Below are 15,177 nucleotides of genomic sequence, written 5' to 3' on the forward strand. Positions count from 1 at the left end.
GAGACATAAATTATTTTTAGTTTAATGTTTATCAAATACAGTTCAAAATGCATTTTATGTTAGGTGCCTTGATCAAGTACTCACACTGAACTCTAGTTCAACAGACCCAATCAAGGTCTTCCTGAACGGATCACAGTGTTTTCACCCTTCATCACTAACTGTTAAATATTCATCTGTATACTTTCAGTCCCTGACTTGAAATTATAGCTCTCCCAGAGCAGAGATGGGGTTTATCTGTTTCCTGCTGTGTCTCTAGGGTCTCGAACCAACATGTAAGATTTCAAAAGCAAGGACTCAATGTAGACAATGTGCTGAAGAAAGACTGGTCAGAGATTATCAAAATACTCATTTCCATTGAGTTTACTAACAAATACGGAAGATCACAATTGTTTAAAAGCATAAAAGTTAAATGTCTAGCTTACTTGAGACAATTTAAAAATTATGCACAGTCCTCTCAGCATAATACTTAACTAGAAATTTCAATCATTTTAAAGCTCATGTGTAATATTTTAATTATTCCACTGCTGATACATAAAAGCGTACCTGTTAGGGTTCAAACTACAGATCAGCATGGAGTGCTAACTAGCCTAAGATGCATCTTTTCATTAAAAATATTTAATCTGGTGAGTAGTTGAGTTTAGCAAGTAAAAAGGGCAGACACACTCATAACAAGAGCCAGCACAGAGACACTGAGAGGGGCTTGGTGGAGAGAAACCACTCTGCTTAGGTTTGTTTTTATTTTTTAGATTCCTACACTAAATCTATACTAAATTTAATTCAGAAAATAATACAAGACAAAGTATTATCAAGCAGAAATCTTAGTAATGAGAAAATAAAGCTAGTACTCCACTGTGATTTCCTAACATGTAATAAAGATAGAAAATGGCACATTTAAACCTAACACCATTACAATCCTGTCCTAACAAGGTTATTCTCAGGCAAATATTTAAAAATTTACAGTGAACAGCAAATATGAAGACATAGCTTCCCAATATGCAGGAAATAAGCAATGAATGTAGAACCAGTCCTAAAGAAGTCACTTGGGCTGCCTCTTTCTAGGGCTCCAGGAACATGATGAAAGGCTGAGAGGACTTATCTAGGGTAGAGGGCTAGGAAATGCCATTCCCTAGAATCCCTACTATAATCTTCAACTCATATTAACAGTTATCTGCACTGGGCCTATCTACATAATAGACTATTAACAATCAGTCAAGGAAGAGCTCACAGGGCTCTCCCTTTACCTCTGAACTATTTACTGGCTATTGTTAAGACTTTGGGAGATGGAGAATCACTGACAGTAGTAGTGCTACCTCTGCTGAGCCCACCAGGACCCAACAGATAGCTCCAAAACAAGGGAAGCTGGGCGGGAGCTGGTAGCACAGCACCTTTGGCAGCGTAGCAAAAAGCTATACATAACAGATGGCACACAACATGGAAAGTGAGAATCCACTATTAATTTACGAATTCTAGGATTGACACATACACACAGTGGTATAAGTCTAAGAAGAGGGAAAAATTGGCTCAGTAGAGTGAAGTTACATTGTGGCTCCAGCACTCAGATACTTAAACAAAGGAGCAGAGAATCAGCTCACAGGTGCTAGGAGCCCCTGCTGTGCAGAGACAAGCTGCTGGGAGGAAGGTAGAGAGAGGGAGAGGAGGAAGAGGGGGAGGGGGAGGGGAGAAGAAAAGGGAGAGGGAGAGTGAGGATGTTGGCCTCCAACAAGTGAACAAAAGATAGAGATAACTAAAATTTGAATTGCTTTTAGCAATAGAAGGTAGATTGAACTGGGTAGCCCCAGTTCCCTGTCCCCCACTGCTGCACATCTCTGTTCAATTTCCTAACCTTCTGAACTTTTCCTTTCCTGTCCCCTCAACCCTCCCTCCTCCTATTGCTGATACTGCCCCTCTTTTATCCTCAGATGCCAGGACCCAACAGAGATGACATTAGATAAAAAACCAACACAGGGGAGATAGAATCTATAGAGAACATATCTAGTGGATAGGCATAGACCCCGGTTGAGGGACGGGGCCACCCACCCATCTCCAAAATTTTAACCCAGAATTGCTCCTGTCTAAAGGAAATGCAGGGACAATGAGTGAAACAGAGACTTAAGGAAAGGTCATCCAGAGACCACCCCAGCTAGGGATCCATCCCATCTGCAGACACCAAACCCAGACACTATTGCTGATACCATGAAGCACTGGCTGACAGGAGCATGGTATAATGGTCCCCTGAGAAGCTCTGTCAGAGCCTGACCAATATAGATGTGGATGCTCTCAGCCAACCATCGCACTGAGTATAGGGACTCCAAGGGAAGAGTTAAGGGAAAAACTAAAGGAGCTGAAAGGGGCTGCAACTCCATAGGAAGAACAATATCAACTAACAGGACCCTTCCCTCCAAAGTTCCCAGGGACTAAACCACCAATCAAAGAACACACATGGAGGGACCCATTGCTCCAGCTGCAGTGTAGCAGAGGATGGCCTTATCTGGCATCAATGGGAGGAGAAGCCCTTGGTCCTGTGAAGCTCGATGCCCCAGCATAGGAGAATGGTAGGCCAGTGAGGTGGAAGTGGGTGAGGGGGGGGGGGGGGGGGGGGGGGCATTGTCATAGAGGCAGGAGGAGGGAGGATGGGATAGGAGGCTTGCAGAGGGGGAACTGGGAAGGGGAAGAACATTTGAAATGTAAACAAATAAAATAACCAATTAAAAAAAAATAGTATTAGGATAATTATAAATGGAATATAAGTTTACTGGCAATTTCATCATTCATATTTAGTAGTTGAACTCATTATTTTCTGTAACATTTTATATTGAATGCCACTAATCAATTGTGTTTGAATAATTCAACATTGATCATATTTATATATGCTTATACTAAATATGTATATTAGTTTGATCAAATAATAAAAAAAAAAAGAAGAGAGATTGAAGAAAAAAACTTTAGAGAAGATTTGAAAAGGTCTTGCCAGGATATACTCAAATTCTTTGAATGTGGGCTCCACAGGATTTCTGGGATTATTTCTGGTATGACAGATTAGGAGCTTACTTATAATAGGCTTATACAGCAAGCAGGAGATAGGGTGCCTAGCTGATCTCAGACAGTAGAAATTTAGGCCTTGAGAATTATATAGAGAGCTTGGAAATAGGCTCATACAGTAAGTAGACAGAGATATTAAATAAATAATTTAGGCTTTGATTTCATGAAGGTTGAGCAGGAGACATAAAAGATGAGGAGTGGGTATGGTTCTGATGCTAAAATCCTGTTCCTGGCCTAGCATTCCCCCATGCTAGGGCATCGAGCCTCTACAGACAGGTTTTTGATCTGTCAGTAAAGAAAGCCATGGGCCAATTGCTGGGTAGAAGGTATGGGCAGGACTTCCGAGTCCCTGGAGGAAAAAGGAGACACAAGGGAGAAAGAGGTTCACCATGCTTTGGAGAGAGAACCAGACAGCCATGTGTGGTCTCAGGATGTGTAGTAGGCTGTGCCACTCCTATAGGTGGGTGGTCAAAGATGCTTAGCAGGGACTAGATTCAACTGACCAACTGAAGTTAGGGCAGGTAGGAATAATGATAAGGGCATGTTTTCCAGATGGGAAATAGAAGTGTACAGCAATTGTGTCAAGAAGGCAAGTTGAAAAGGAACAAGTATGTATATGTCTTTTATCCATGGATTCAAGGGAATCTGGAAGGACACTGGTAGTGCAACCCCTTCCCAGAGCTTAAGTGGGGTAGCAAAAAGCTAAATGTAATAGTGGCCACACAAATGTTTTTGACTTGGTAAGTCAGAAAACAAAATGAATATATAAGAATGAGAGGGAGGGGGCTGGAGAGATGGCTCAGTGGTTAAGAGCAATGGCTGCTCTTCCAGAGGTCCTGAGTTCAAATCCCAGCAACCACATGGTGGCTCACAACCATCTTTAATGGGATCCGATGTCTTCTTCTGGTATGTCTGAAGACAGCTACAGTATACTTATATATAATAAATAAATTAAAAAAAAAAAGAATGAGGGGGGGGGAGGGAGGGAGGTAGGAGGGAGGGAGGAAAGGAGAGAGAGAAAGAGAGAGAGTTGTAGCAAGGGTAGAAAGTAGATGAAGGTTGTAGCAAGGTAATAACAGTGGTAAGTATACAGGGTGCACATGTGAAACTGTTGTTTTAAAAAGGTAATAAAAGTTTAAAATAAGCCTATAAATAAAAAGTAGAAAGGATGGGAGGCTACAGTGCCAAAATAAAAATGAAGCTCCATTTTCCTAAGGGTTTGCTTTCCTGAGTTAGATACTTACAGTCAGGGAAATGGCAAGGGTCCAATTTGGTGTCTTGGTCCCTTCCTATGCACTCCAAGTTGTTAGCACCACTAAGTCTGTCCTCAACTATCCTGGGGGCACCCACAGCACAGCCTCCACCGTGTCTTTCCTTTCAGGAGAGGTATGGGCACAGAGATCCAAATTTGGGATGGATAAAGACGTCTTTCAAATCCATGAGGCTAGATAAAGTGTTCAAGGGTGTAACAAAAGATCACCAGAACAAAGCAAAGAGCTAACAAAACAGACACATGGTAACAAGTAAACCAACAGGGTAACCTGGAAGCAATGCCTGGCTAGTCACTGTGCCCTGAATATAGCAGCAAGAAGTCACCAGTGTTTGCATGGTTTTGTCCTATTGGGGCAGGCAGGGCTTCATGGATGCTAGACAAATGCTCTGTCACTCATCCATACCTCAGTCCCTACACATCATCCATATCATCCAACCACAAGCTGTGTTAACAGGAAAAGATGCCCTGCTGTGCCCAGTAGGATCCAGGAGGATACAGGGCAATCAGAATCACAAGTGCACCATGCAACACTCACATGTTTTTCCTCAGTAACATGTCGAAGAATAAGTCCTAGAACTTCTGCTGAAGCTGCATATACTTCTTTATACTTCACAAAGGACATGTTATTGACCAAAGCTTCAAAATACCTATAACAAACACAGAAAACAAGCATAAATCAGTCCTTTTTTTTTTTTTGGTTTGTCAAGACAGGGTTTCTCTGTGTAGCCCTGGCTGTCCTGGAACTCATTCTGTAGACCAGGCTGGCCTCGAACTCTCAAACTCAGAAATCCACCTGCCTCTGCCTCCCAAGTGCTGGGATTAAAGGCCTGTGCCACCACTGCCCAGCCCATTCTGATGTTTTACACGCACAAAAAAAGTAATAATTCTCCTTCTCACATCACATTAATAGGCAAATTGAGAAACTACATAACATGTGACACAAATTGCATAAATGTAGACTTAAATGTGCATGCATATAGATTTATGGGCTCTGGCTGCATAACCGTAAAAGTCTACTGTCCAATCCCAGTTCAACACTGCAGTAAGAGTATATCCTATCCCTCCACTGCACACAACAGAACATTGCAGCAAAGAAAGAGGGAGTATCTAAGACTAGGATTCCCTGCCACAAGCAATTTACAAGCAACACAATGCTGAGAAACAGAGCGGTGATACTCTGTGACACATTAACTCTTGGCTTTTACAGCCTGTATGGTAAACTCCCGGTGATGTTTTCAAGTCTACACTGAGCTACTGCCTGCCTCAGCTCTGAACCCATACTATCTAAAGCAACAACAACAGGTGCAACTGGTCCTAAGGCCAATATGTGCCTATCAGAATTGAAATTGCCTCCCCCTCACCTTGACCCATAGCCAAGGGATCCAGAAGTACAAGGCTAAACCTACAGAACATTATATGGACATCAACTTAAAAAAAAAAAAATCCTAAAGAGCAGGAAAAGGAGCCAGGGAAAGAAGTCAGACATGGTGGTGTAGCCCTTTAATCTCATCACTTGGGAGGAGAGGCAGAAGGAGCTCCGTGAGCTTGAGCTCAGTTTGATCTACAAATTAAGTTCTGTGATATCCAGAGCTGATAGGAGGAGGAAGAGGAAGAGGAGAAGGAGGAGGAAGAGGAAGAAGAGGAGGAAGAGGAAGAAGAGGAAGAAGAGGGGGAGGAAGAGGAGGAAGAGGAGAAAGAGGAAAGACCGGTACCTTTTGTCATGTCCTAAACTATTTTACTAGTCTCTTTTCTCCACATATCACACCCACCCCATCCTAAATATGTGACCGCCATCATTGAAAACAGAACAAAGTGAGTCTGGAGCCCAGGAAGAGAGCTGCCAATATAGGTGTGTCCCTTTCATAGTTAAAACAGTTCAAATCTTCCTATAGAGCCCATGGTATTTGTAAGTGTCAATGTTAAAATGCCAGTTTCAAAAATAAGAAGAGTGGCAAGTGAGACAGATGAGTGTGTAAGAGAATTTGCTGTACAAACACAAGGACTTGAGCATCCACACAAAGCTGGGCATGACCACTAAGCCTATAACCTTAATATTGAGGGCAAAGACAAGCATATCTCAGGAGCTGTCTGGCCATTCACATGGGTTCAGGGAGAGACTCAGTCTCAAGGGAATAAAACTAAAAGTAATAAAGAACTAATGCCTTCCTCTGGCCTCTCCATGTGTACTTACAGGCAGCTGTGTGCTCTCTCTCTCATTTTCTCCCTCGACCCCTCACACACACATACAGAAATTAACAAGAAAAAACCTAACAACTTCTGTTTATAGGTATATACAGAACAATTACACTAATTAAGATTGTTTCATTACATTTATTTTTTTTAATTTACATTCCTTCTTCATTTCAGATACATTTCCCCTTCCAAATGGCCTATAAATCCAGCCTTTTAATTTTGGGTACAAGTATTTTTAACATTGGCCTGGTCCCTAGCTGTATCAATACTATATCTGAAAATCAAATTCAGAGAGCTTATGAAAACACCAAGCCAAAAGTATAGTACTTACATGACACTCGATATGTCACATTTTGGGTCATAGGGAGGCAAGTTATTAGCTATTACAATGCCTAATAATTGAATTCCCACAGAATTGTCTTTAGAATTAGGGTCCTTATGAGAAAATTTTTCAAATATTAACCTGCAACACAGCACAAAGGAAAAAACAAAAAGAGTTAGATAATGAATGAGAAACAGGAAAATGAATAACTTTCTAAGGCAAATTTTCAGCTACATAATACACGGAACGCTTAGCCTTTTCCTACTTCTAAGACCCTGCTTATTAATACCCATTTGTTAGTTCTTTACCTATTCTAATTATTTGTCCCAATCCAGTCAGTTAGTAGTAACTTTTTTGAAAGTTTCAGCTTTCACCAGGCAAGGTGAAGGCATCACAGTACGTCTTTGGGGGATGCTGTGCTCGGGTAGTGCAGGGAACTATACTCCAGGTACCCAGTGTAATGTCGAAGAGAACAGAGGGCTGAAGGACAGGGCGGGGAACACTGGAGGCACTGGGCACCCAGAAATGCTTCTGGTGTCAAACTCTGCAGTGGTAGTTTTATCAGTAGCAAAATTTACCTTATAAATAGACTCTATTTCAAATTATTGCTATAATTATTTTGGGGTTTGGTAATTTTTAAAAATTATATTCCTGAAAAATTCCTATAATTATACTTTCTTGACATTACCATTTAAAACTTTGTGTGCTTTGACCTTTTTCTAAGCAATTATATAAAAACTAGCAAATGCATACCTGTAAGGGATGGAAAGACACTCCTTCCAGCATTCAACAAGGGTTTTAATAATTTCAAGGTTATGTCTAAACACAGCTCTTTTGGGATGGAAAGTGTGTTTCATTAGAAAATGAAGCAATCGATTTGCTAACACTTCATCTTTGAGGACTCCCTGAAAACATATTGAAATTCTGTAAGACATCTGACACGCCATTCTGGAAAAACATCTTATCCCACCCCCATTTTTTTGTTGTTGTGTTGAAACAGACTGCCATGTAGCACAGGCTAGCTTCAAACTTAATATATAGCTGAGCTGCTCTTGAACTACTGAACCTCCTACCAGGATAAGGCAGTGGAACTACAAGCATACACTATCACTCCTGGCCTTGGAAGTAATCCAAATACTCAACCCTAATAGAAAACTAGCATTTCAGTGAGGAACCTAGTTTCTGATTAAACTGTATATGGTTTTTCTGTGCCTACTACAGACAATATCCTTCCTTGGCAGGTGGTGAGAGAAATTGTGACTGCTCAGATGTGGGCACAGTTAGTGCATTGTTACGATCAGGGGCTCAGGCCCTGGTTGGCTGTGCTCTTTGTATTATCCATTCAGAGATTGACTTCTGATCTCTCTCTGAGGCCCCTGACAAAGGTCCTGTCTAGGTACCTCTGTTAAGACCTGATATAAGGTAGGAAGTCCATAAGACTTGTTTCCACCAGTATGTAGTATACCACTCTTCAAGGTCCCTCATCACTGTGTCACCTGACACCTACCTGCCCAGTCTCCCATGCCAGTGCTTCTACTTACTTCCCCACAGGAGCTACTGAAGCAGCAGCAGCACTTCCCCCTTTCACCTGTTACAATGCCAACAACTGGCAATTCCACTTTCAAGTGCAAATGAGCTCCTGATGGCCTTTCAGATAGTCCTTAAGATAATTAAACACCATAATTCTCTTTCATGCTATTCATTGGGCTATTTCATCATATCAATGCCAAGAAATCTAGATTTGACTTATTGTGAAATAAACAAAACAAGAACATCCAGACACAAACATGTGATAAAGCTATACAAGTGTATATTAAGTATGTTAAGCATATTAAGTATATTAAGTGTATTTGATAAATGCATGTGGAACTCATTGTACACTACCCGAGTTCATGTTTCCATATTGATAAGCAAAACTCTATCCCACCAACCCACTAGGGAGCACACCACCTACCCTAAGTGTTGTGCAGTGACAATTACCAGTCACTCTTAGCAATTTCACAGATAACAGGTAACAGTGTGACAGTGAATAGACTATTAAATAAGTGCCCCCAAATGCAGGGACCTGAAGCACAGAAGATATCTGCAATTATAGAGACGATCTTAACTATTCTATTACCTACCTTCCAACCTCTTATCAAGTAAAAACAATAAACATAACACCACCAGCTTAGTAAGAAAAGCAAGGCCAATGGGATTATCAAGGTACACAAAAGAAGGTAAAAGCAAGCAGTGATACAGTGGAGTGTTGGTGCATTACAGTAATACAACTATAGCTAAAACAGCAACATCATGTAAAGAGGACATTAACTCATCTGACATCCCCACTGTAGGGCATCAGAAAAGGAATGATATATTACTACATAAGAAATATACTGTTCCTTACTGTAGGTGTAGCCAAGCTTGTCCAAGAGAGAATGGTAGCTACTATTTCTACCACCATGTAGTGAATTCCTTCTCCGTTGTTCTCACAAACAGCTAGCTGTAGCAGGGGGCTGAGCCAGTGCTTTGCATAAGGGCGAAAGACCTGCAGAGAAAATTTAAGTGCCATGTATAGGTAACTGTTCTGAAGACTGAAGTATTAATACAAAAATGTATTCTCCATCAGCTAATATTTTATGACTTGACATAAAGCTAAAATAGTTGTAACTTCTATTTACCAATCTAATAAGATTCAATTTACACTGAATTATCTCAAGGATTCCTAAATAACTAATGGAAATAGATTTATAATGGCTCCCACTACTAAAACTCAACAACTCTGTCCTGAGTAATATATACCTATAGAAAATTACTTTATGCACATGCATAAAACCATGAGAAATAAGGTCATGACAATCAGATGGCACAAGTACCTATGCAATCCAGTCTGCAGAAAGATGCATACCAGGATCCTGGTGCATATCCAAGAAACCCCTCAGGCCCTCACTTCTACTCTGGTAAATGCAGTGCAGCAGTACAAGGGGTTTTCCTGTTAGCTCCAAGAAATCATTCAATAATGCCCAATATAGCAGCTATTAAATCAGCACTTTGGAAGAACATAAGCTAGAAATCATTTGAGGTCCCTAATATCATGGGCTGAACTGTATGCCCCCAAGAACCTGTTGCCCTTGAAAAAAACTTTCAGAACATGACCTTATTTGGAGATGGGGTATTTCTTTACACAGTTAAATCAAAGTAAGGCATTAAAGTAGGCTGGAATCCCATAAACTGAGTCCTTAGAAAAAGGAACTTTGAAGACAGAAACTCCAAGGAAGGGGTATAAATGTAAGAAAACCAAGGAGCTCCATGTAGAGAATGCCTGAGGCCAGTAGTGGGTCAGAGGAGCCAGTCCTGAGAACAGGAAGCTCTTGGACATCTGGCTTGCAGAGCCATTGTGACCTTGAGACAGTAGTACTACTGGTAACGAGTGCACATCTCTGGCGTATGTTATATGCAGAAAAACTAATACGTTTACCTACTGCCGATATAAAGACAGCTATTTTACATATAGTTAAACAGGAATACCTTTCCTCATTTACCTGTTACATAAACAAGGCTCACAGCCTTAGGAAAGGTACTGTATAGAAAGTTCACTTCTAATGCCAGAAAATAACATGTTTAACAAAAGGATTTGGAAGAAGTGTCTATACATATGGTTGGCTGATATACTGCAAGAACAATAACTCCATGTTCTATTTCTTTAAAGCTTTATTTGCTCAGGTGTTCTCAACATAGATGATCAGAACTGCACAGAACAGTTAAGAAATAAAAAAATTAGATACCTCTTCTGTATTAATAACAAGTTTGGCTAAGAAGAGACGGATATTTAAAGATACTGATGCATTTCCTAGTTTGTCATGAAGAAATTTCATCCAAGGTGGCAAGTCTTTTGGTATTGAACCCTGAAATAAAACACAAACTTATTCTGAAAAGGAGTAAAAGAATGTCATATTTTGCTATTACAAGAAAATGAGAAAGACGTGAAGAAAAAACAATCCAGCCCTTTAATGTGCAGCATGGTTTAACCAGTATGAAGAGTTAGTCCTACAGGGACATCAGTGACAATACTGAAAGAAAACATACAATCAGAGAAAATACCTCTTCTCCCTTAGGTGCAATCACATTTCTCTGCATGTGCTTAATCAGGGATGTCATGGAAGCCATACATTCATGTTGATTGAGCTCATCCATCTCTAACTCCATGATGTCATCCTGGGTCATGGAATCTTGAGGCTCCTATGAAGAAGAACCCAAGCAATGCCACTGTTAAATGTCAGTGGCTTTAAGAAGCTCATTTAAGGAGTAATAGCTTAAAATAACACAACTTAACTGAAAATAATGATTTGATAACATAAAAATATACTTGATATGTTTTAATATAGAGCTAAAGAAGTAAACAGAGCTTCAAGTTTTCCTTATAGTCCAAGCATATATATCCCTAGTTCCCGTGGTAATTTGAAAGAAAATGGTTCCCATAGGCTCATAGGAAGTAACACTATAAGGAGGTGTAGCCTTGTTGGAGGAAATATGACATAGTCTCCTTCTGCTGTCAGCAGATCACGATGTAGAACTCTCAGCTCCTTCTCTAGTAGTATGCCTGCCTGAGTGCTGCCATGCTCCCTGCCATGGTGATAATGGACTGAACCTCTTAATCTGTAAGCCAGCCCCAATTAGATGTTTGTCTTCATGGTGTCTCTCCTCAGCAATAAAACCTTAACTAAGACAGCTCCCATCTGTCAAGGTCCTTCCCTGAGGATATACCCCAGATTGGCCATGTCTGCTATCTTACCTCTGCTGTCTGTATTGTCACTATGGTGAGGTCTTGACTTCTAACTGATAAAATCTGATTGCTAAGTTAACAGTGAGACCTGCTTAGATCGCGGAAAGTCTCCAAATCAATATTAATATTACAGGGCTACTGAGACCAACAGAAAACCTAGTAATTACAAGGTACAACAGTAACTTTCTTTATAAATGTTAGCAACACTCTTAATATGTGAAATTCACCTGTCTCTGAAAATGGTCAGTGGTAGGTTTATGATCTTGAGAACTGTATAAATAGCTCTGAACTCCAGTTGAGAAATCAAATTGACTCATTTCTTCACTTAGGCTACTATCTGTCAAATATGACAATGAAGACATATAATGAGGACTGCCTGAAAAATAAGCAGAAGGAAATATATTTATACTCAAATATAACTAATAAGAAATATGTTGGATGGGGGTTTCCAGAGGGGAGATCTGGAAAGGGGATAATATATGAAATGTAAATAAAGAAAATATCAAGTAAAAGAAAGAAAAAGGAAAAAGAAATATGATTCTCAGACCTCAAATAACATCAAAATTAAAGGATAGTATAGCTAAAGCTTTCACCAATCCTGTGACTTTCAGTCTATTGTACAGATTAGCAAAGGAACACAGAAAAGAGTTGTCTTTGCTTATGCCACTATTGAATAGTTTTTCTCTATTGTCACAAAAAATTCTAGTTAAACTGGATGCAATTTTTAATAATTTTCATGTTATACATTTTGCTCATCAAATATAACACAGATATAGGAAGAAATACTCCTAAAAATAGCTAATCCAAATTATGTCAGGGATTTAGAAGAGGTCCAAATTTTATCTTCAAATAAAAAATAATAAAAGTTATAAAAATAAATAAGCATACAAATACACATCAAAGCAAGGAGCATATGAAAGGACAAAGATCCTCTTTGGCAAGTGGATATCCCTGAGGCACGTTATTACCCACAGCTGAGCTTATTTGAGGGGCAAAGCCAGTCTAAGACTCACAGGGACAGATGGGACTGCCGTGGTGCTGAAGTGGGAAGGAGAGCACAGAGAGCAGCAGGTATGGCAGGGCAGCAGGGCAGAGGCCTTGGGCATTGCTGTTCTGAGGAAGGTATAAGATGCTGGGGAGTTTAGAAGAGAATGAAAAAGGACAAGGCCAACAGTTTTTGTTTGTTTGTTTTGTTTTTTGAGACAAGGTTTCTCTGTGTATCCCTGGCTGTTCTGAAACTCAATTTGTAGACTAGGCTGGCCCCGAACTCAGAGATTCATCTGCCTTTTCCTCCCGAGTGCTAGGATTAAAGGCATGTGCTACCATGCCAGGCCCAGGGCTTACATTTTAACACAGACCTCTGAATAACTATGTATATGTGAATCAATGCCAGGCCCCAAAGGGGATAGGAACTCCACAGGAAGACCAGTAAGAGTCAATTAACCTGGACCCTTGGGGCTCTCAGTGTCTGACCCGCCAAAGAATTACATGGGCTGGACCTAGGCCTCCTTGCTCATATGTACCAGATGTGCAGCTTGGCTTTCATGAGGGTCCAAAACAACTGGAGGGGAGGCTATCCCAAAAACTGTTGCCTGTATGTGGATTATGTTCTACTAGCTGGGCACCTTGTCTGGCTTCAGTGGGAGAGAAAGGGCCTAGCCTCGACAAAACTTGAAGTGCCAGGGTTGGGAGGTGGGGGATGTACCCAGGGGACCCCACCCACTCAGAGGAGAAGAGGAGGGGGAAGGACTGTGTGTGTGGGTGATCAGGATATGGGCAGTGAGGGGAATGTAAAGTTAATAAGTAAAAAAAAAAAAATTAAATTAAAAGGAAAAAAGAATGCAATTCATGTTCAAACAAAGAAATACATCAGCTGCCATGGGGGGGAAATAACCAAACTAAATTTCAGTGTTTTAGAGTATTTATTTATTTATTTATTTATTTATTTATTTATTTATTTATTTAATTTGGTCTCTCTGGGGGGAAATAACCAAACTAAATTTCAGTGTTTTAGAGTATTTATTTATTTATTTATTTATTTAATTTGGTCTCTCTATATAGCCCTGGCTGTAGACCAGGCTGGTCTCAAACTCACAGAGATTTAACTGCCTCTGTCTCCTGAGTACAGGGATTAAAGATATGAGCCACCACCACCCAGCCAAAATATTTTTTTATTAAAAAAGTTATTTCTGGATATGGTGGTATATACCTTTAATCACAACACTATGGAGGCACAGGTGGGTGGATCTGTGAGACTACAGGATGGTCTACAGAATGAATTACAGGGCAACCTGCAGCCTGAACTACATACTCAGACCTTGGAAAGACAGACAGGTCTCTTGTTTTTGCTGCTGCACTGCATACTGCATGCTAGCTGGCCTGTCAGCACCTGTGTGATTATGTCATCTCACTGCACAAGTACTGAGATGCAGATGTGCACCACTGCATCCAGCTTTTTTACATAGGTTTCAGGGTTTAAACTCAAGTCATTAGGTTTATGAAGCAAGAACATTCTGCCAGGCGGTGGTGGTGCATGCCTTTAATCCCAGCACTTGGGAGGCAGAGGCAGGCGGATTTCTGAGTTCGAGGCCAGCCTGGTCTACAGAGTGAGTTCCAGGACAGCCAGGGCTACACAGAGAAACCCTGTCTCAAACAAAACAAAACAAAACAAAAACAAAACAAAACAAAACAAAACAAAACAAAACAAAAAAACAACAACAAAAAAGAACATTTTATCTACTGAGCCCACCTTGTTGGGTACTATTTTTTTCATTTTCATAAACAAGTATCAACTACTAGAAGCATCATATATGATTCTGAAAGTGTCCTACCTGAAGCCTCATTTGCTGCATCCCTGGCCTCTTTCCTAATTTCAATGTACTTTTTCTTTCTTTCCATAGGAACCTATTAGGTAAAACAAACATATCATTTACAATGTTTTAGAGTCAAGGTCACATCTTTTTTGTTTTAGTAATAATCTAGATTTCCCTCTTTCCACTACAAACTAAAAAAGACATTTTTGTGAATTTAAAAGTATTCAAAACCATCCTTAAAAAGGAATATGTGATAAACTTCCGTTGCTGCTCTCTCCTCTCTCTGAGCTGATAGCGCGCCTACGAACATGGTGAACGTTCCTAAGACCTGCCAGACATTCTGCAAGAAATGTGGGACGCACCAATCCCACAGGTGACCCAGTACAAGAAGGGCAAGGATTCTTTGTATGCCCAGGGAAAGTGACACTGTGACAGGAAACAGAGTGGCTATGGTGGGCAGACTAAGCCTATTTTCCTCAAAAAGGCTAAAACTACAAAGATTGTGTTGAGACTGGAGTGCGTCGAGCCCAACTGCAGATCTCAGAGGATGCTGGCTAGTAAGAGGTGCAAGCGTTGTGAACTGGGAGGCGACAAGAAGAGAAAGGGCCAAGTGATCCAGTTCTAAGTCGATTTTGTTACGAAGACAATAAAATCTTGACCTTTCTTTCACCCCTGAAGCCCCATTTGCTGCATCCCTGGCCTCTTTCCTAATTTCAATGTACTTTTTTTTTCTTTCCATAGGAACCTATTAGGTAAAACAAACATATCATTTACA

The 15,177-nt window shown here is 40.4% G+C and overlaps 1 protein-coding gene across 1 annotated transcript in view; it reads right to left on the minus strand.

The window, feature by feature from the left end:
* The window catches only part of Prkdc (protein kinase, DNA-activated, catalytic subunit), a 199,243-nt gene that overhangs the window by 92,221 nt on the left and 91,845 nt on the right, over positions 1–15,177 (minus strand). The window contains exons 45-52 of the mRNA XM_028778260.1: positions 14,421–14,493; positions 11,817–11,965; positions 10,908–11,045; positions 10,592–10,711; positions 9,214–9,354; positions 7,581–7,732; positions 6,837–6,968; positions 4,848–4,959 (exon numbers count right to left, since the gene is read on the minus strand). Coding sequence (XP_028634093.1) covers positions 4,848–4,959; positions 6,837–6,968; positions 7,581–7,732; positions 9,214–9,354; positions 10,592–10,711; positions 10,908–11,045; positions 11,817–11,965; positions 14,421–14,493 — 1,017 coding nt within the window. The remainder of the gene's footprint in view (positions 1–4,847; positions 4,960–6,836; positions 6,969–7,580; positions 7,733–9,213; positions 9,355–10,591; positions 10,712–10,907; positions 11,046–11,816; positions 11,966–14,420; positions 14,494–15,177) is intronic.

This window comes from Grammomys surdaster, unplaced genomic scaffold (assembly GCF_004785775.1).
Source record: "Grammomys surdaster isolate TR1022 unplaced genomic scaffold, NIH_TR_1.0 331, whole genome shotgun sequence".
In the NCBI taxonomy this organism is placed as follows: Eukaryota; Metazoa; Chordata; class Mammalia; order Rodentia; family Muridae; genus Grammomys; species Grammomys surdaster.